The following is a 23,210-nucleotide window of genomic DNA, read 5'->3' as shown; positions in this document are numbered from 1 at the left end:
ACTTGGCACACTGCCAAAAGCGGCGTTACACCAAACGCACGCATTCACTCACTCACCCATTCCAATAATAGCCTCTCATCACTTCAACAACACCCTTACCCCAACCGTAACCGCTTCTCATCCACTCGAACAATAGCCTCTCCTTATACACTCCACTTATAGCCGCTCATCACTCGAACAATAGCCTTTCCTCACTACAACTAAAGTCTCTTTCATTAAAACAATAGCCTCTCCTCAATCCAATAATAACATCTCGTTACTCCAACAATAGCCATTCCTCACTCCAACAATAGCCTCTCCTTATACACTCCACTTATAGCCGCTCATCACTACAACAAAATCCTTTTTCATTAAAATAACAGCCTCTCCTCATTTCAATAATAGCATCTCCTCACTCCAACAATAGCCACTTCTCACTCCCACCATAGCCTCTCCTCATTACAATAGCCTCTCCTCAATCCACAATAGCATCTCGTCACTCCAATAATAACCTCTCCTCAGTCCAACAATCGCTTCTCCTCCCTCCAACAATAGCCTGTCATCACTCCAACAATCGCACCTCCTCTCTCCAACAATAGCCTCTCCTCAATGAAACAATAACCTCTCCTCACTCCAACAATAGCCTCGCCTCACTGAAACAATAGCCTCTCCTCAATCCAACAATAGTCTGTACTCACTCAAAACATAATATCCCCTCACACCAACCATAACCTCTTCTCACTGAAACAATAGCCTCTCCTCACTCCAACAATATCCTCTCCTCACTCCATCAATAGCCTCTCCTCACTCCAACAATAGCCTCTCCTCACTCCAAACATAATCTCTCCTCACTCCAACAATAGCCTCTCCTCACTCCATCAATAGCCTCTCCTCACTCCAACAATATCCTCTCCTCACTCCAAACATAATCTCTCCTCACTCCAACAACAGCCTCTCCTCACTCCAACAATAGCCTCTCCTCACTCCAACAATAGTCTCTCCTCACTTCAACAATAGTCCCTCCTTACTCCAACAATAGCCTCACACCTCACACACGAGCCTTCCTCATTCCAGGATTCATTCCCCCTCTTTTTTTGCCTTATTCATATTTTTAGACATGCTACACTTTCGGCTTTCCTCACACTTTCAATTGACACTCCTTGATATGACAGATGTACTGTTCAAAGCGGCTTTAAACAAGACTCACTCACTCTTTCACCAATAACTCTTACCCAACCCAACCTGTTCTCAATCGCTACTCAGTTATTCGTTTCAAAATTGGAATTGTAAGGATAAATAAGTAAATATATGTATGGCGAAAACATATTAACATACTTCTTCTTTAACCAGCCAAAGCCAAATGGTACAGTAACTCTTGACATTTTAAACCGCCGGAGAAATAGCCATGATGAAATGTCACAACCGTTGCAACAAACATTACACGATTTGCGCACTTATGATCCTTGTAGGGCAGTGTTATTTATAGAAAATAGAATCCCATGGCAGAGACACCAATAGAGAAAGTATCCAAATCATCCAAAGTATTTGTGCTTAGAATATAGAAAATGTAGAGAAAAAAACGAAAATAGATGATTCCATTAGCATTATGCAATATCAAGGAATACCTTCTTGTTTGTGAGCATTTGCGATGAAACGACAGTTAAACAGATAAACAGGTCGTCTAGAAGTGCGATTGAAAATCGTAGATAAGTTCATTTATAAGGTCGGTCAACTTTAAGTATTGTGATAATTGCGGGTATTTATGAGTATTTGATACTTTGCAATTTCAAAACAAACGACTTCACAAATCATTAACGTTCTATTACCTACTACGTTTTGGGGCCTGCATTGGCAGGCCGATGTAGTGAAGGGTAAGCAGTTGACGGCTACAAAGTAGGGTCATCACTAAGACCACTGAAGATGGCCTGTCGGAGGAGCATCGATCAGATGTTACGAAAATCACATGGGAAGTCAAGTTTGGAAGAGTAACTTGAAAGATCAGCTGTGAAGATCAGCGGTTAAGATCAGGTGCAAAGAGCAGCCTTTAAGACCAGTTGTGAAGATAAGTCGTTAAGACCAGTTGTGAAGATCAACCGTTTCGACCAGCTAAGAAGACCAGCTAAGAAGGCCAGCTACGAAGATCAGCTCGGAAGATTTATTAGCTTCAAAGGGTCAGCCGTTCGGACCAGTTGTGAAGAGCAGCCGTTCGGACCAGTTGTGAAGATCAGCCGTTTCGACCAGCTTAGGAGGCCAGCTATTAAGATCAGCTTGGAAGATGTATCAGCTTGAAATGATCAGACGTTAAGACCAGTTGTGAATATCAGCCGTTAAGATCAGTTATGAAGACCACTTGTGAAGATCAGTCGTTAAGACCAGTTGTGGATATCAGCCTTTAAGACCGGTTTGAAGATCAGCCATTACGACCAGCTAAGAAGGCCAGCTATTAAGATCAGCTGTGAAGATTTATTGGCTTGAAAGGATCAGCCGTTAGAATCAGTCGTTAAAACAAGCTAACAAGAGCAGCTGTGAAGATCAGCAGGGGGAGATTAGCTTGAAAGGATCAGGCGTTCGGACCATCTTCGGAGCCATGATGCGAAGATCAGCTGGGGGATATTAGCTAGAAAGGATCAGCCATTCAGACCAGTTATAATGATCAACTGTTAAGACAAGTTGTAAAGATCAGCCGTTGAAACCAGTTACTTAAATCGTATGCGAAGATGAGCTGGAAAGATCAGGAGTGAAGATCTGCTATGAACACCAGTTGGAAAGATCAGCTGTAAATTCTGTCTGGAAAGATTATCGTGGAAGATCAACGTGGTAGATCAGCCATAGAGACCAACTGTAAGTTGAGCCAGAATGATTAACTCTGAATAGCTATTAAGTGTAATAGTGTAGTGTAACATGATATTAATATTCATTTAGGCAATGCCACATAAGTCGTAATAATAGTGTTAATAGAACACCGCCACATCGGTCGCCTTACTCCGTGGTTGGGGATTGAGCTGACCGGTATCAATGACAGAGAGGAGGAGAGACACAGTAGTAGTGTTTCCGGTCGAATGTACAGCTGTGTACGAGGAAGTGTTATACACACATAGCCTCGTCTCACTGTTTGATGGTTCAAATCTGACCTTTGACATCGGGCGCATACTGTGTTTGTGACTCTCTGAGAAGAGGAACTGTTATACACATGATCGCGAGGCTGTGTTAAAACCCCACATTATTAGTAAGCGAGCGTCTCAACTCATTTGACCATTGTGAAACTTCATCGGATTGATAATGTAGCGGTGGTTCGTACAAAATATTGTTTTTTTGAACATATGTCACACCAGATAATGTGTATGTTGTATTGAGTGTGAGCAATTGCGTCTTAACAAGCATGGTGCACTGCAGAGGGAGAGGTCTCAGTCTCCTCGTGTGTGTGTTTTTCCTATCGGTGGCAGCAGGCGTATATCCAACCTGGGAGGACACTGAACGTGTAGATGAGGTGATCACAGACAACAACACAGGGCACGTGTACACGGCGGGGGAGAAGGGGATCCGTCATTGGTCTGAAAATCTCACTTTCATCGCCGGTGTTGGTTGGGGCGATGCTGAAGTTGGTTGGGGCGACTGTGTTGGTGATGCTGGAGGTAATGTGACAGCCATGGCGTTACAGCCTGGCTCCCCTAGACTTCTGGCCTGCTCCACAGCCTGTAGGGGTCTCTGTGCTGTGTACAATACGTCTAATATCACCCAGAGGTTGTGGATGAACAAAGGAACTAACCACAGTTACATCAACACTCGTTCTGTTCTGGTGTTCCTTGACAATGTAACGTTGCTAGTAGCATCATCAACCACGGACCAGCCGACGCCCGTCGTCCCCGTGTTGTCGTACCGACATTTGTTTCTCCCAGACCAAGGCCAACCTAGTATGAACATCATTGACCACAACGAGTCTGTCATTTCAAGAAAATCAGAAAGCAACTACGCCATACATTTCATTTCAGGCTTCACCAAGAACAATTTCACATATTTCCTTACAACCCAGAGAGAAACGTCAACCATGAACGTCACAACCCGACTCATTAGGTTTTGCACAAGTCACGAGTCTTTGTTCCCTCTCATGGACTTTCCCCTGGATTGTCGGACCAATGACCTGACCTTATACAACATCGGACTAGACATGGCGGATACCGGAAGTTCAATCACTGTGAGTTTCGGAAAAAACACAGACCAATCCGACTTTCAGCAAGATCCCTCTCTTGGATCAGCGTTGTGCCAGTACACATTTGAGGATATCAGAAACGAAAGTTCTAATGTGCTGTGTAAGTTGAGTACAACTCCAAATGTGTCGTGGGCAGATGTCACCGGCGGGTGTAATGTTCAGGTAAGAGGGCGCCTACCTATTACTCCATGGCGAACGACTTGTATACGTCGCTGTACACAAATACTGCTGTCAAACGAATAAATTCCATAAGGATGGACTATAAAAACCAATTCTTATTGGTATACATTATGCCCACAGAACTGGGGGCTCTGGATTAGACAGGTTAATCGCAAAATGCTTGAGTTGATGCAGCCGAAATTTTAAATGTAAATTGTCGGGTCCGGGCCAAAATAATCAGAAAACTATTTCAGTAAAATTGTAGTTTTTAGTTTATCAACTTTAAAACACCGAGGCCGACATACACATACAGATATTTCGGAAAAAAATATATTCTTGTAAATCAATGTTTAAACGCTCTTTCCAAAATAGGCAGACAACTATTTCAGTACAAATTTAAAACTCCCGGGCCGATACAGACCGTCAACTGTTTCAGAAAACTTGATATTTTATTGTAAATGAAATTTGAAACGCCGAGGCCGAGAAAGACAACAATTGCAGGGACATTGATATTTGTGTGGTGACGATAACACTGACATGTGGAGAGTCCTGAGAACCCACTGCAATGTTTCTGACATGTGGGAAGTCGTGACTATGACACGTGGGGATGTTGGGAGTCGTGATGATAACACTGTCATGTGGTAGTCGTGAGGATAACACTGTCATGTAGGGAGTCGTGATGATAAACACAGTCATGTGGGAATCGTGATGATGACACTGTCATGTTGGAATGGTGATAATAACACTGTCATGTGGGTAGTCGTAATGATAACACTGTCACGTGCGAGTCGTGCTGATAACACTGTCATGTGGGAGTCGTGATGTTAACACTAATATGTGGGAGTCGTGATGTTAACACTAATATGTGGGAGTCCTGATGTTAACCCTGCTATGTGGCATTCGTGATGATAACACTGTCATGTGAAGAGTCGTGAGGATAACACTGTCATGTGGGGAGTTGTGATGATAACAGTCATGTGGGAGTCGTGGGTATAGCTCTGTGATGAGGGAGTAGTGATGATAAAACTGTCATGAGGGAGTCGTAATGATAACACTGTCATGTGGGGAGTCGTGGCGATAACACTTTCACGTGGGAGTCGTGATGTTAAAATTGTCATGTGAGAGTCGTAATGATAACACTGTCATGTTGCAGTCGTGATGATAACACTGTCATGTGAAGAGTCGTGATGATAACACAGTCATGTGGGGAATCGTAATGATAACACTGTCATGTGGGGAATCGTGATGATGACACTGTCATGTAGGGAGTCGTAATGATAACACTGTCATGTGGGGAGTCGTGGGGAGAACACTTTCATGAGGGAATCGTGATGATGACACTGTCATGTGGGGAGTCGTAATGATAACACTGTCATGTGGGGAGTCATGGGGATAACAGTTTCATGTGAGAGTCGTGATGTTAACACTGTCATGTAGGGAGTCGTAATGTTAAGACTGTCATGTGTGGAGTCGTGATGTTAACACTGTCATGTGGGAGTCGTGATGATAACACTTTCATGGTGAAGTCGTGATAATAACACTGTCATGTGTAGAGTCGTGATGATAACACTGTCATGTGGGAGTCGTGATGATAACACTGTCATGGTGGAGTCGTTATAGGCACTACCATGGGGAAGTAGAGATGTTAACACTGTCATAAGGGAGTCGTGATGATAACACTGTCATATGGGAGTCGTAATGTTAACACTGTCATGTGGGGAGTCGTGGGGATATCACTTTCACGTGGGAGTCGTGATGTTAACACTGTCATGTGGGGAGTCGTAATGAAAACACTGTCATGTGCGAGTCGTGATGATAACACTGTCATGTGGGAAGTCGTGATGATAACACTGTCATGTGGTAGTCGTCAGGATAACACTGTCATGTAGGGAGTCGTGATGATAAACACAGTCATGTGGGATCGTGATGATGACACTGTCATGTTGGAATGGTGATAATAACACTGTCATGTGGGTAGTCGTAATGATAACACTGTCACGTGCGAGTCGTGCTGATAACACTGTCATGTGGGAGTCGTGATGTTAACACTAATATGTGGGAGTCGTGATGTTAACACTAATATGTGGGAGTCCTGATGTTAACCCTGCTATGTGGCATTCGTGATGATAACACTGTCATGTGAAGAGTCGTGAGGATAACACTGTCATATGGGGAGTTGTGATGATAACAGTCATGTGGGAGTCGTGGGTATAACTCTGTGATGAGGGAGTAGTGATGATAACACTGTCATGAGGGAGTCGTGATGATAACACTGTCATGTGGGGAGTCGTGGCGATAACACTTTCACGTGGGAGTCGTGATGTTAAAATTGTCATGTGGGGAGTCGTAATGAAAACACTAATATGTGAGAGTCGTCATGATAACACTGTCATGTTGGAGTCGTGATGATAACACTGTCATGTGAAGAGTCGTGATGATAACACAGTCATGTGGGGAATCGTGATGATGACACTGTCATGTGGTAGTCGTCAGGATAACACTGTCATGTAGGGAGTCGTGATGATAAACACAGTCATGTGGGAATCGTGATGATGACACTGTCATGTTGGAATGGTGATAATAACACTGTCATGTGGGTAGTCGTAATGATAACACTGTCACGTGCGAGTCGTGCTGATAACACTGTCATGTGGGAGTCGTGATGATAACACAGTCATGTGGGGAATCGTGATGATGACACTGTCATATGGGGAGTCATAATGATAAGACTGTCATGTGGGAAGTCGTGATGATAACACTGTCATGTGGTAGTTGTGATGATAACACTGTCACGTGCGAGTCGTGCTGATAACACTGTCATGTGGGAGTCGTGATGTTAACACTAATATGTGGGAGTCCTGATGTTAACCCTGCTATGTGGCATTCGTGATGATAACACTGTCATGTGAAGAGTCGTGAGGATAACACTGTCATATGGGGAGTTGTGATGATAACAGTCATGTGGGAGTCGTGGGTATAACTCTGTGATGAGGGAGTAGTGATGATAACACTGTCATGAGGGAGTCGTGATGATAACACTGTCATGTGGGGAGTCGTGGTGATAACACTTTCACGTGGGAGTCGTGATGTTAAAATTGTCATGTGGGGAGTCGTAATGAAAACACTAATATGTGAGAGTCGTCATGATAACACTGTCATGTTGGAGTCGTGATGATAACACTCTCATGTGAAGAGTCGTGATGATAACACAGTCATGTGGGGAATCGTGATGATGACACTGTCATATGGGGAGTCGTAATGATAAGACTGTCATGTGGGAAGTCGTGATGATAACACTGTCATGTGGTAGTCGTGATGATAACACTGTCACGTGCGAGTCGTGCTGATAACACTGTCATGTGGGAGTCGTGATGTTAACACTAATATGTGGGAGTCGTGATGTTAACACTAATATGTGGGAGTCCTGATGTTAACCCTGCTATGTGGCATTCGTGATGATAACACTGTCATGTGAAGAGTCGTGAGGATAACACTGTCATATGGGGAGTTGTGATGATAACAGTCATGTGGGAGTCGTGGGTATAACTCTGTGATGAGGGAGTAGTGATGATAACACTGTCATGAGGGAGTCGTGATGATAACACTGTCATGTGGGGAGTCGTGGCGATAACACTTTCACGTGGGAGTCGTGATGTTAAAATTGTCATGTGGGGAGTCGTAATGAAAACACTAATATGTGAGAGTCGTCATGATAACACTGTCATGTTGGAGTCGTGATGATAACACTGTCAAGTGGGAGTCGTGATGTTATCACAGTCCTGTGGGAGTCGTAATGTTAACTCTGTCATGTGGGAGTCGTGATGTTAACACTGTCATTGGGGAGTCGTGATGATGAACACAGTCATTTGGGAATCGTGATGATGACACTGTCATATTGGGAGTCGTAATGATAACACTGTCATGTGAAGAGTCGTGGTGTTAACCCTGTTATTGGGGAGTCGTAATGTTAACATTGTCATGTGGGAGTCGTGATGACAACACTGTCATATGGGGAATCGTGATGTTGACACTGTCATGCTAGAGTTGTGATATTGACACTGCCATTGGGAGGTCGTTATGTTAACAATGTCCAGTGGAAGTCCTGATGATAAAACCGCCATGTGGGAAGGGAGTCGTAATGTTAACACTGTCCAGTGGGAGTCCTGATGTTAACACAGCCATGTTGGAGTCGTAATGTTAACACTGTCATGCGGGAGTCGTAATGTTAACACTGTCATGTGGGAGGCGTGATGTTAACACTGTCATGTGGGAGGCGTGATGTTAACACTGTCCTGTGGGAGTCGTGGTGTTAACACTGTCATGTGTGAGGCGTGATGTTAACACTGTCATGTGTGATGCGTAATGTTAACACTGTCCTGTGAGGGTCGTGATGTTAACACTGTTATGTGGGAGGCGTGATGTTAACACTTTCATGTGGGAGGCGTAATGTTAACTCTTTCATATGGGAGGCGTAATGTTAACACTGTCATGTGGGAGTCGTAATGTTAACACTGTCATGTGGGAGGCGTGATGTTAACACTCTCCTGTGAGGGTCGTGATGTTAACACTGTCATGTAGGAGGCATGATGTTAACACTGTCCTGAGAGGGTTGTGATGTTAACACTGTCATGTGTGAGGCGTGATGTTAACACTTTCATGTGGGAGGCGTGATGTTAACACTGTCGATTGAGAGTCGTGATGTTGACACTGTCCTGTGGGGGTCGTGATGTTAACACTTTCATGTGGGAGGCGTAATGTTAACTCTTTCATATGGGAGGCGTAATGTTAACACTGTCATGTGGGAGTCGTAATGTTAACACTGTCATGTGGGAGGCGTGATGTTAACACTGTCCTGTGAGGGTCGTGATGTTAACACTGTCATGTGGGAGGCATGATGTTAACACTGTCCTGAGAGGGTTGTGATGTTAACACTGTCATGTGTGAGGCGTGATGTTAACACTGTCACATGGGAGGCGTGATGTTAACACTGTCGATTGAGAGTCGTGATGTTGACACTGTCCTGTGGGGGTCGTGATGTTAACACTTTCATGTGGGAGGAGTGATGTTAACTCTTTCATATGGGATGTATATATATATATATTTATATATATATATATATATAGGAAGGGAATCTTGTCTATAACACTGACATATGGGGAGTCGCGATGATACCAGTGAACCACGGCCAGTGTAACTGACATGTAGGGAATCTTGTCTATAACACTGACATATGGGGAGTCGCGATGGTACCAGTGAACCACGACCAGTGCTACTGACATGTAGGGAATATTGCCTATAGCACTGACATATGGGGAGTCGCGATGATACCAGTGAATCACGGCCAGTGTTACTGACATGTAGGGAATCTTGTCTATAACACTGACATATGGGGAGTCGCGATGGTACCAGTGAATCACGGCCAGTGTTACTGACATGTAGGGAATCTTGTCTATAACACTGACATATGGGGAGTCGCGATGATACCAGTGAACCACGGCCAGTGTTACTGACATGTAGAGAATCTTGACTATAGCATTGACTTCTTTTGCCAGTTTGTTTGTTGTGTAACGCCGCACTCAGCAATATTCCAGCTATATGATTTGTAAATAACCGAGTCTGAACCAGACAATCCAGTGATTTTTTGACATCATCAGCATCAATTTATGTAATTGGGATACGATGACATGCATCAACCAAGTCAGCGATCCTGACCACTCGATTCCGTTCGTAGCTTCGAACGAGAAGCATGAGTTGCTGAAGGTCAACCCTAACCCGGAATCTCCCCGGGACCAAATATTTTAAAGATCAATTCGTAGGATAAGAGTTTTATGAAATAAAGAGATTTAAGCACACGCATAGAACTTTCTTAGCTTGTATTGCTGCATGTTTAACATGACCAGACTATGATAATGACCAAGCAAATAATAATCCTAAATATTTATATGAGGGAACACATTCAAGTCGCTTGTCTGGATAGTACCATTTCTCAGTTTTGATGAATAACTACCCTTCATCAACCAAAATTTAAGTTTTATCTAAATTAACAGACTTGTGATATTTATCACAAAACGCTTCCAAACATTTATACTGTTAAGCAACCCAAATACTGCGTGAGCAATGAGGACATTATAGTCAGCAAATAATAATATAAACAATTGTATGATATCATGATGTAACTGTATACTTGGTAGTGCCAATCCATTCATTAATATAGAAAATAAAAATGGGCTCATGACACAGCCTTGCCTAAGGTCTGATGGACAATCAAAGCATTCTGATAAATTATTGTAAACACGAACACAACCTTTCACACAATCTTACGCTACACATCTGGTCCGATTTTAGCCTAACATCACTCATTGGCAATCTTACATTCATGTATTCGAGAGAAGAAAATATGTTGGACAAATTGACAAATAATTTCCAAATGTGTTTAGATAGATAGTCTTTGTGGTGTCTTACAACGGATCTCCGATCGCGTATATATTATATAAAAACATCACATCCGCTCTCAGAAATACTGACCCAATAACAGTTATATTTAAGGAAGTGATCATCGTAAATCCTAAACATTTGGTTATTGCAGGACCAACAGTGTATAGTGTGCCAGCAACCTCAATGTCAAGGAACATTCCTAATAACGGACAACCACTACCTATTTACTTATAAAGACTTTAAACCGGACTTCAATGCAGTCTACCGAAACATCACGATTGTAATTACCACAGTGCTTCCAAGTGAAGTAGGAACCGTCAACGTTGCTACTTCCGCTGGAGAAGTACTGCAACTTACGGTAAGTAACATCTTTGTTGATCTTCCAAGTGTGTAGTGTAGAGTAGTGCGGTGTGGTGCGGGGTGGTGTGGTGTGGTGCGGTGCGGTGCGGTGCGGTGCGGTGCGGTGCGGTGCGGTGCGGTGTAATGTAGTGGAGTGTAGTGGAGTGTAGTGGAGTGTAGTGGAGTGTAGTAGTATTGATACGTAGTATTGATGCCTAAAGGACTAAGTAAGTGATTTCCTTGTTGATCTGTATGTAGTAGTATTGATGTCTGTAGTACTAAGTTAGTGACTTCCCTGTTGACCTGTATGTAGTAGTGATGTCTATACGACTGGGTAAGTGACTTCCTTGTTGACCTGTATGTAGTAGTATGGCTGTCTGTAGGAGTAAGTAAGTGACTTCCTTGTTGATCTGTATGTAGTATAGATGTGTGTAGGACTAAGTGCGTGACTTCCTTGTTGACCTGTATGTAGTAGTATTGCTGTCTGTAGGAGTAAGTAAGTGACTTCCTTGTTGATCTGTATGTAGTAGTATTGATGTCTGTAGTACTAAGTTAGTGACTTCCCTGTTGACCTGTATGTAGTAGTGATGTCTATACGACTGGGTAAGTGACTTCCTTGTTGACCTGTATGTAGTAGTATTGCTGTCTGTAGGAGCAAGTAAGTGACTTCTTTGTTGATCTGTTTGTAGTATGGATATTTATAGGACTTAGTAAGTGACTTTCTTGTTGATCTGTATGTGGTATTGATGTCTAAAGAACTAAGTAAGTGACTTCCTCGTTGATCTGTATGTAGTAGTATTGATGTTTGTAGGACTAAGTAAGTAATTTCGTTAATGATCTGTTTGTAGTAGTATTGATGTCTATAGGACTAAGTAAGTGACTTCCTTGCTGATCTGTATGTAGTAGTAGTGATGTCTAAAGGACTAAGTAAGTGACTTCCTTGTTGACCTGAATGCACTGTTGATATCTGTAGGACAAACTAAGTGACTTCCTTCTTAACCTTCCGTGTTGACCTGTATGTAGTATTATTGGTGTGTGTATGACTAAGTAAGTGACTTCCTTGTTGATCTGTTTGTAGTAATATTGATGTGTGTATGACTAAGTAAGTGACTTCCTTGTTGATCTGTTTGTAGTAGTATTGATGTGTGTAGGACTAAGTAAGTGACTTCCTTGTTGATCTGTTTGTAGTAGTATTGATGTGTGTAGGACTAAGTAAGTGACTTCCTTGTTCACCTGTATGTAGTAGTATTGATGTCTGTAGGACTAAGTAAGTGACTTCCTTGTTGATCTGTTTGTAGTAATATTGATGTGTGTATGACTAAGTAAGTGACTTCCTTGTTGATCTGTTTGTAGTAGTATTGATGTGTGTAGGACTAAGTAAGTGACTTCCTTGTTCACCTGTATGTAGTAGTATTGATGTCTGTAGGACTAAGTAAGTGACTTCCTTGTTGATCTGTTTGTAGTAATATTGATGTGTGTATGACTAAGTAAGTGACTTCCTTGTTGATCTGTTTGTAGTAGTATTGATGTGTGTAGGACTAAGTAAGTGACTTCCTTGTTCACCTGTATGTAGTAGTATTGATGTCTGTAGGACTAAGTAAGTGACTTCCTTGTTGATCTGTTTGTAGTAGTATTGATGTGTGTAGGACTAAGTAAGTGGCTTCCTTGTTGATCTGTATGTAGTATTGATGTCTATAGGATTAAGTAAGTGACTTCCTTGTTCAACTGTGTGTAGTAGTATTGATGTCTGTAGGACTAAGTAAGTGACTTACTTCTTGTTCTGTATGTAGTAGTATTGATGTGTGTAGGAGTAAGTAAGTGACTTCCATGTTAACCTGTATGTAGTATAGATTTCTATAGGACTAAGTAAGTGACTTCCTTGTTGATCTGTATGTAGTTGTATTGATGTCTGTAGGACAAAGTAGGTAACTTTCCTCTTGACCTGAATATAGTCGTATTGATGTCTATAGGTCAAAGTAAGTGACTTCCTTGTTGACCTGTATGTAGTAGTATTGATGTGTGTAGGACTAAGTAGATGATTTCCTTGTTGATCTGTGTGTAGTAGTATTGATGTCTGTAGGACTAAGTAAGTGATTTCCTTGTTGATCTGTATGTAGTTGTATTGATGTCTGTAGGACTAATTATGTGACGTCCTTGTTAATCAGGGGTTATCGTAAGAAAATACCTTGCCAAGATCGCCACAATAACATTCATCTTTCATTTTAGCCTTCTCACTATTACATTGTAGATAATTAACACTTCTTACTCAATTTGCTGTTACAGACCGGTGTTGAGGGGAACCTCTCGTTAAGCAGCAACATGAGCGTTAGCGGTGACAGTTCCCTACCACGCCGTGTCGTCGTCCGAGACAGCAACGACTCCTTGCACCTCTTCACCATCAGCAGCAACACGGCGAGTGTTTTTTCATTATATCTTAACAATGTATGAACCTTTCCTCACACACAAACATCAGATAAAAAGAAATGATAATGTGTATAGGTACCTACGCGCTTAATGAAACACAAGTATAGTACTCCTACAACCATCATTTTGGCATTTCAGCAAATATATAATATATAATCACAAAATGTCAAGAGCTCCGATTTATTCAATGAATGCACAAAAACATGCATTTGGACATCATAAATGCACGATTTCCGAGAAATGACAGAACTACTTTCCAAATGACGTCGACCTTGACTACGTTTAGTCAAAAAAAAACACACATACTTTATGACGTCATCATATAAAAAAACAGTTTCTCGCTCAGGTATAACGTCGGCGAAAGAAAAACATTTACACAAACAACACAACATAGATTAGTTTAGTTTAAACATATTTAATTCTCATGAAAATGGTTGGGCACAAGTTATCACAACTTAGAACGCTCTCTCCCATAGATTAACATGTATGCTTACAGTTAATAAATCAAATGACAAAAAGAAAAGGAAAGAGATAGAGAAACGTATGTACATTCACACTGCTCACTCAAACCTTTTTGTTTTCTTTATATATGTATGTACATTCCTAAAAATGCTTTCGTTCACATGATTAGGTAAACTTGCATTTCCAACTAGCATCAGGTCAGTATTAACATCACAAGTATCTTTCACAATTAACAATAGTGAGTGTATCAATTCGTTTCTAGCTGATTAAAATAAAGGACATTCAATGAAAAAATTATATGAATTTTCACATGGGCTGCCACATCGGCATTTTGGATCCTCGTTTAAAAACCTTTTCTAAATAAGTCATTTTTTTAATTCAGCGTCATCATATCTTAATTTTGTATGTATTATGTTAATCTTCCTGAAACCATATGAGAAATATGATGGAACTGTAGGACTATCTGTTCTTAAACTGGATTTAAATCGAGGGAAAGTTTCAATATTCCTTTGCTGAATAGGTAATGTATTCCACAATTAGTATATGGGTATCCATTCAACAAAACTGTTAGGCCTTGCAAAAACATTTGTTTGTTATTTGTATGACGTCGCGATAAGATTTTTATTCATGTATTCTTGTGCGTGTTGCGATATGCAGCGAAATGATCAAACTTGACAACAAACCTGATAAATAGGATAAATATATCAGATGAGGGTCGATTTTGTATTTATAAGAATTATCTTGTGTCACTGTCACGCGACATTTTTTCTATACATCGAAGTATAACAGTCACAAATCTCGTATAAAATGGTTCCGCTACGCTACGCGATTTTATACAGTTTGTAACTGTTATACTTCGATGCATGCACAAAAATTAAAAGCAATTCTTGAATCAAACGCGTGACAGTAACTCAGTACTAAAGCATAGCATCACGCATCAATCATGTCACTGAGTCAATGTTACATCAATCACCGCACTGCATCAATCATGTCACTGCGTCAATGTTACATTCATCATACCACTGCATCAATCATGTCACTGCGTTAATGTTACATTAATCACAGCACTGCATCAATCATGTCACTGCGTCAATGTTACATTAATCACAGCACTGCATCAATCATGTCACTGCGTCAATGTTACATTAATCACAGCACTGCATCAATCATGTCACTGCGTCAATGTTACATTAATCACCGCATTGCATCAATCATGTCACTGCGTCAATGTTACATTAATCACAGTACTGCATCAATCATGTCACTGCGTCAATGTTACATTAATCACAGCACCGCATCAATCATGTCACTGCGTCAATGTTACATTAATCACAGTACTGCATCAATCATGTCACTGCGTCAATGTTACATTAATCACAGCACTGCATCAATCATGTCACTGCGTCAATGTTACATTAATCACCACACTGCATCAATCATGTCACTGCGTCAATGCTACATTAATCACTACACTCCATCAATCATGCAATATGATATTGTGTCAGCCACACATCGAATCATAGTAATATACTGAACCTCAAAAGAAACGCGAATGTTAGTAACGAGCCTGTGTCAATATATACTCTACAAAAATGTCGGGGGTATTCAAAAATAAAAGAAACAGAAATACAAAGAGGTATGGATGATGGTCATGGATGGGTAATAAAAAAAGGACTGGGTGTAATATCACATTCAGCAGAACAATTTGGCGGTGTATTGTAAATTTGCAACAGACCCATCTCTAAATCTGTCGTTTTACCTTACGTTGACGTTCTCATGATGTCCGTTAGTTGTACCAGTTTGAAGCGTTCCGATATGCCTTAGGTGTTCATCACGTTGTAGACAATACATTCTCTTTATGGTCACAAGTACGTCTTACTGTGGATAATGAAAATGAACATTACTTATGGCTAGGGACGATACGGCGGCCTTTTTCTGAAGTGTCAAAATCAAGCATGACCCACGTATTCTCACGTACACGGAGGAATCGAATGGTTCATGTACAATCTTTCGGGTGAGTTGGGGCGTTCGGTTTTGGTTCTCTTGAAGGCATTTCCAAAGCTCGTCTTCCTTCCGACGACTGATCATTTTGGGTGAGTGTATGTATAAACGTGATATTCATGCTATCGATAAAGTAAGGTCATAACAGCGAAAGCGTGATTCTGGATGAAATGAATAACGCCGGGGTGCTAGCTACAGCCCAATCAAAAGCATCACTTCGCACAGTAATGGACTGAATGGTTCAACTTGGACTATTGGGTATACCGTAGACATAAATATTTCAATCCTGCAATCCAGCTTGTCGGTATACCAGTCATGGACAGACAACATGGATATGAGGCAATCGGACGACTGCAGCCTAGTGGCCAGAGGAGACACTTGCTAATGCCTTCAACGTCAAATCAATAACAATTTATCGTCTATGAGAATGTTTCAACGTCACCAAACGTGCCAACAATCATCAACACAGTGTATTAAGTGCGCCCGGAGTGACGACACCTCGACGAGGCAGAAAACTGTTTCGAACCACCTGCCAGACAAGTTCCAAACTGCAGCTAAAACAGCCCGGCATCAGTGATGATGTTGATACAGATATTGCCGAGGCTTTATGATTGTGTAGAAGTTTAACAATTGGGTCTTCTTCATCTTGGACCATGAAATCAGACAGTAAATCAACCATCTCGGGCCATATCAGCAACCGCCCAAACCACAACATCAATTGAAAAATCATCCGAATCCTCTCCAACAACCTCCATGATTTCACTAAACTGGCAGAAGTAGCCCAGATTCGCCGCCACAAGCCTTCTATGAACAGAGATCAAGGCTATTTCATCCGATCCGCCTACGATAAAATCTTCAAACCATGCACTCATCTTCCCGTTAATTTGGCTTCGAGTGTAACTGGCTTCCTCGTCGTGCGTTCTCTGTCCATCACGTGGTTACAATGTAACATTGTTCAGGGCACATATTTGCCGATTTATGTATTTTTCAAGGCACATGTATGTTGTTCTATGTAACATTGTTCAGAACACATATTTGCTGTTCTATGTAACATTGTTAAGGGCAAATATTTGCTGATCTACGTAACATCGTTCATGACACATATTAGCTGATCTATGTATTTTTCAAGGCACATGTTTGCTGTCCTATGTAACATTGTTCAGGGCACATATTAGCTGATTTATGTATTTTTCAAGGCACATGTTTGCTGTCCTATGTAACATTGTTTAGGGCACATATTTGCCGATTTATGTATTTTTCAAGGCACATGTATGTTGTTCTATGTAACATTGTTCAGAACACATATTTCTGTTCTATGTAACATTGTTAAGGGCAAATATTTGCTGATCTACGTAACATCGTTCATGACACATATCAGCTGATCTATGTATTTTTCAAGGCACATGTTTGCTGTCCTATGTAACATTGTTCAGGGCACATATTAGCTGATTTATGTATTTTTCAAGGCACATGTTTGCTGTCCTATGTAACATTGTTCAGGGCACATATTTGCCGATTTATGTATTTTTCAAGGCACATGTATGTTGTTCTATGTAACATTGTTCAGAACACATATTTGCTGTTCTATGTAACATTGTTAAGGGCAAATATTTGCTGATCTACGTAACATCGTTCATGACACATATTAGCTGATCTATGTATTTTTCAAGGCACATGTTTGCTGTCCTATGTAACATTGTTCAGGGCACATATTAGCTGATTTATGTATTTTTCAAGGCACATGTTTGCTGTTCTATGTAACATTGTTCAGGGCACATATTTGCTGTCTAAAACTGTTCCCAGCATATGAAATTCGCATAGGCATAGGGCCCTGTAAATATGTGTCTTTTGTACTGATGTTAGATTTTACTGACTTTCCCGCTGGATATACCACAACCCAGCAGTATAGTGCTGTTTGAAGCAAACATAGTCGCGTCTAGCTTCTCTGTAACACTATCCATCCACGTGTGGTGTACTTCATGACAGGATCTAAATTGGCAAATACATAAAGCTGGTGAAATCTTTGTCATTAAATCCCCTGACAACAGGAATGGGTTCATTCATAGAGAGAAACTCGTTTCTCAATTCTCAAAACATATTGTCCTTTGAAATGGAACCTTGAATTGTTCGACTCGGAAGGGATTTGTAAATAACTGTGTCCCTGTATTTCCAGGTGAAGGAGGTTGACATCTGTGAAGGCAGACGCTGCCAGGAATGTAGACGTATCAGTCGTTGTAGTTGGTGCAAGAAGTGTGTGTTCAGTGAGGCATGCGGAGGAAGCACGTGTAAAGTCCAGGTACTCAGATGGAGTTGAGTACGACCTGCATGTATCAACATCGAACACATATTAATCCGCTAACAAATAACTACACAATAAGTGTTACAATTCCCTAATGATAATGTACACCCCAGTCCGACTTCAGATATACACATTGTTTCATATATTATTAACATCGTGGACATATAAAACCGCATATAAATAATTACACACTACGTACAATCCCTTATCACATGTGTACACCCAAGTCCCACTTCAGATATACATGTTTATATATTTGTTTTATCAGAGCCGGAGATTAAATAGAAACAAGAGTCATAATTCACTGCACAAAGTGAATACATTAAACTATGAATGAGTGACGACACTAACACATATAAGGGAACACTACCTGCCTTGAACATCGGACACGTAAACGCCAGCTAGCGCCACACATATTTGTTTTACTACAGAACTGGTATCCAAAGAAAGGGCCGGAGTCTGGGGGAACAGTCATCACGTTTGAGGGATGTGGACTCAATGAGACAGACAATAAAGCAGCTGTAGCTGGGAAAAGATGTGAACTGAAGGACACAAGGTAAATCAGCTTCAGTGGACTACATTATTACTCAGATGGAGATGCGTGCAAGATCAGTAACGCTTAATTATCACAATCAACAGTCTCATCTGGCACAGTTTGCACCGATCCTGTATCTGAAAGCCAGCCTCAGTAATAATTAATTATGTGGACCTTATTGTCATCAGGAACTACGTTGTCGTTTGTTTTGAACTCCCATGGAACTGATACACCTGTGAACTGACACTGCATGAACTACTCCTTTCAACACGTATTATGACGTCAGTGACGTTCTCTGTAACCTAGAACTGACTCCTTGTGATTGAGTGAGTGAGTGAGTGAGTTGGGTTTAACGATACTTTTAACAGTATTCCAGTTATATCGCGGCGTGTAAGTGTAATGTGGGCGGAAAGTCAGAAGTGATGCAGTTCTCAAACGTTTACCACTTCGGTGAAACCCACGAGCACGGGTATGGTGCTGAAAAACCTAGAAACATAATCGGGGGTGAACCGGGACACAATCATAGGTTTCTGGCGTGCCCAAGGGCCGCAACTCTACACAGCGAATCGCGGCACCTTAAACAACTGGGCCCCCCTTGTGATTGAAGCCATGTGGGGTTAGTGTGGGGTTCGGAAGCATCGATGACTAAGTCATCTAAACTATGCTATTCGTGTCCGCGTTATCATTGCAGTTTGACCAGGGGACGGTGCACACTGGAGATCAAGACAAGACAAGATAATGACAATGTCCCGAATAAAAATATGAATGTTTCGTTTCCTGGCTGCTCACTTGGCAATTTTACAATCACGCCAGACCCAGTCATTACAGATGTATCCCCGACAACATCCATACAGAGGTATGCGCTGTTTATACATATTTCATGTTTAACGACGCCACAGTATTTAGATAGACAATGTACTTGATAATTGAAATTAAGAATTCGGTATTCCGTAATATGAAGTTGCGTTGAAAAGGGATGCATCCAGTTTTTTAAATACGCGTTGTCAAAATTGGTAGTTATTTAATCAGTTTCATATGTACAGTCGCCCAGTATATTACACAGTCTGCGTAGAAATAGAACAATGGCATGGAACTCGGTTGTTGGTGATGTATAAGATATATCAGCAGCATCGATACTCATTATCCTGCTGCAACGTGGCATTACATCCCTGTATTTGCACAAAGGGTCGAACATGGTCTCGAACGATGTCGTCCCAAGAGCGTACGCCATTCAAATTGCCATTTACAATGCTGAGTTTTTTTCTCCCTTGAGTTGTAACGTCACTCCACACCATTACACACCCACCTCCAAACTGACGACGCTGAGTAACTGAGCGTAGCTGAAGCCTTCTCCTGGACGCCCATGGACCCTTGCACGACCACCAGAAATGTCCAGATGAAACCTGGACTCATCTGTGAACAGTTTTCTGTGCCAGTTTTGTCTTCTGAACCTCAGATACTGTCTACACCAAGTAAGGCAAGGCTGACGGTGAAGTGGAAGCAAAAACGGACGCCAGGGCCGGATGTTGTGCTTTCTCAACCGGCTGCCTACAAATCTCTGCTATTAACTTGTCTCAACCCAAGATTTGTTCGAACTGTTAATGTGGCAGACTGGCATCGATTCCGTAGATGCACCAACCAAATATGGTTGTTGACGTCACATGTTGACGACCTACCCTTGGCAAGGCATGGGTCTCCAACGATATGATATTATGTTTTGGCGACAATCAAAACGTTTCACAACTTCGTATTGCGCCATTCCTGTTTGCAGCGTACCCAAGGTGCGTGGAAAATGAAATCACGACCTCAAACTAGAGGGTATGTCTTCATGTTTATGCATTAAAGATGCATTAAAATTTCATTTTAAAAATATGGAACTTTTTGTTGAGCATTGATGAAGAGAGAGAGACAGACAGAGACACACAGAGAGATTAGCTCAGGAAATGTAGATGAATCAGTGCAGTGTGTCCCATGCGTGCTCAAATTTAATAAAATCCCCCATTTCACTTATAGATCTTAAAATATAAGCAAGAAAAGGGCTACTTGTCAGTCATTTGAATATGTCTGATAATTTTTATACCGATATATCAAAGATATCTGCATCTTTAACAATTCTAGTGGGACGACAGGGTCCCGCAACCTCATTCGTCCGTTGTCGTGTGTAAACAAAATTAATATATTATGTGTCAACGTTGCAGCAAGTTTCTTGGTTAATAACTAATGTATGGCTTGCAGTGGAGGTCTGACGATCACAGTCGTGGGGGAGAACTTTGACGCAATACAACAGCCGCGGATTGAAATGACTGTGTTTAACAGCACACACGGTGCGGTGAGTGAATCATCTTTCTACAAGTGTGTGTTTGTGTGTGGAGAGATTGGTTGGTTGGTTTGTTGCTTAAAGCCGCACTCAGCAATATTCCAGCTATATGACTGCGGTCTGTAAATAATCGAGTCTGGACCAGACAATCCAGTGATTGATATCATAAGCATCGATCCACGCAATTGGGATCGATGACATGCATCAACCATGTCAGCGAGCCTGACCACCCGATCCCGTGAGTCGCCTTTTACGACAAGCATAGTCGCCTTTTACGGCAAGCATGGGTTGCTGAAGACCTATTCTACCCCGGATCTTCACGGGTCGTGGAGAGAGGATGGATGTTGTCTATCATTGTGCCAGTCTGTCCGTGTGTAACACTGTGTATATGACATACTAGCATGTGTGTCAGTGTGTCACCATCACTTCATATATATAGTTGCCGTACAAGGTGTCATATTAAGTTATTACGCCTCGCCCAATATTTTCTTCTGCTAACCTAATATAACACCGTAAAGAATGTCAAAATGAAAACTTGACACTAACAACCATCACACAGGACAGGATCAGTACCTATGTTTCCGATACAACGCTTTAATGTAAACACAAACGTTAACAATGGAATATATCATGCACTGAAATGTGAATGTTGAAATTATCATAGCTAAAATGGATAGAATTATCATAAAAATGCCCGCGAATGAACAGAAATCTGCGGGCCACTGCAACTTGATATTGCTATGTGACGTCTTTGGCGTCACGCTTCTTGTTTGTGACGTCATCCTATGATATGTTCTATGACGTTGCTATTTGTAAAGCCCCCGTTACACAATCAAAAACTATGATATAAAATTGGGTTAAAGAAAACTTTGACCAAGATTTATTGGTTCAAGTTGGGCTGTTTACACTCATCAAAGTTTTTGACAGGCTGTCAAAGTTTTGGCGGGAATTATATTGCCAAGATGGATGCTACTGACAAAGAATGTTTTGCTGTTGTCATATGTATTTCGTGTATTGTCATGTTGAGAAGGTGGCGTCGGGGTAGGCAAAGGCATATCTGGTCACACGAATAGCTGCTCGTTGTTGAACCAAATCCATTAATTCTTCGAACATTTCGTCAGTCCAAAATAGTTGGCTCATTTTGACTTGACTCTATGCACCTCCGGTTGAAAAAGGGGAAATGTTTCTTGCATTCTGATTGGCTAAATTAAATCAACGTCATCAAACTTTGATCAAAGTTTGACGAGAAATAGGACCGGTTTCTATTCCATCAAAGTCCGTAAAAAACTCTGTAAAAGTCTTTGACAGCATGTTACACAATCAAAAGAGTTTTTTATCAAAGTTGTTGATAGTGTAACGAGGGCTTCAGTGACCTCAGTTGTATAGAGGGTATTTCATGTGTCGAGTGAAATATCATGTTTCTCTCATCGAGTGACGGGGGAATGGAGATATTTTCACGAGTGGCGTGATCGTGAAAATCTCGTGAAAACATCTCCGTTTCCCCCGTCACGAGATGAGAGAAACATGATATTCTCGAGACGTATGAAATATCCTATTGTTTTTGTGTAGATGTCTACCGGAAAATTAAATTATTTCATTAAAAACGTAAAACCGTGAAACCCTACCTAACACACAGGGACGGTTCACCAACCCTTGGGTTTGAGACTTAAAAAGTTGTTTCGTGTATACAACAATATAAAGCTGTATAAAGAAAATAGGAGACCGCTGTTCGAAGCGAACGAATACACACTTGTCAAGTAACAAAAGTGGCGCTTTGCGAAAGGAACAGTCTCGATTGACGAGTTAAATGAGAAATCTACAGTTTATAACGAAACAATTTTGAGAGAATAACAAACGGCAAGAAGTGATATTAACTCCATAAACGACCATCTGCCAAAGTGGAACTAACCTAAAAAAGACGTCAACAGTTTGTGTACGGGGTAGACACTGACGATAAAGGGAGACAATTAAAGGGAACTCTTGTATGACGAATAGTTCCGTCAAAGTGTTATGTTCACTGCAGTGAAATATTACATATTATATTCACTGCAAT

At 41.3% G+C, this 23,210-nt stretch overlaps 1 protein-coding gene across 1 annotated transcript in view; it reads left to right on the top strand.

The window, feature by feature from the left end:
- The first annotated feature begins 2,979 nt into the window (after positions 1 to 2,979).
- The window catches only part of LOC139446692 (hepatocyte growth factor receptor-like), a 37,285-nt gene continuing 17,054 nt past the window's right edge, over positions 2,980 to 23,210 (top strand). Inside the window, exons 1-7 of the mRNA XM_071227965.1 lie at positions 2,980 to 4,348; positions 10,932 to 11,138; positions 13,403 to 13,531; positions 18,180 to 18,302; positions 18,737 to 18,861; positions 19,532 to 19,696; positions 21,076 to 21,169. Of these exons, the coding sequence (XP_071084066.1) occupies positions 3,359 to 4,348; positions 10,932 to 11,138; positions 13,403 to 13,531; positions 18,180 to 18,302; positions 18,737 to 18,861; positions 19,532 to 19,696; positions 21,076 to 21,169 (1,833 nt within the window). The 5' untranslated portion in view covers positions 2,980 to 3,358. The remainder of the gene's footprint in view (positions 4,349 to 10,931; positions 11,139 to 13,402; positions 13,532 to 18,179; positions 18,303 to 18,736; positions 18,862 to 19,531; positions 19,697 to 21,075; positions 21,170 to 23,210) is intronic.

The sequence above is a fragment of the Haliotis cracherodii genome, unplaced genomic scaffold, assembly GCF_022045235.1.
Source record: "Haliotis cracherodii isolate W230 unplaced genomic scaffold, xgHalCrac1.p SCAF_6, whole genome shotgun sequence".
Taxonomy (NCBI): Eukaryota; Metazoa; Mollusca; class Gastropoda; order Lepetellida; family Haliotidae; genus Haliotis; species Haliotis cracherodii.
The sequence above is the reverse complement of the archived record's forward strand: the minus strand, read 5'-3'. Positions and strand labels throughout refer to the sequence as shown.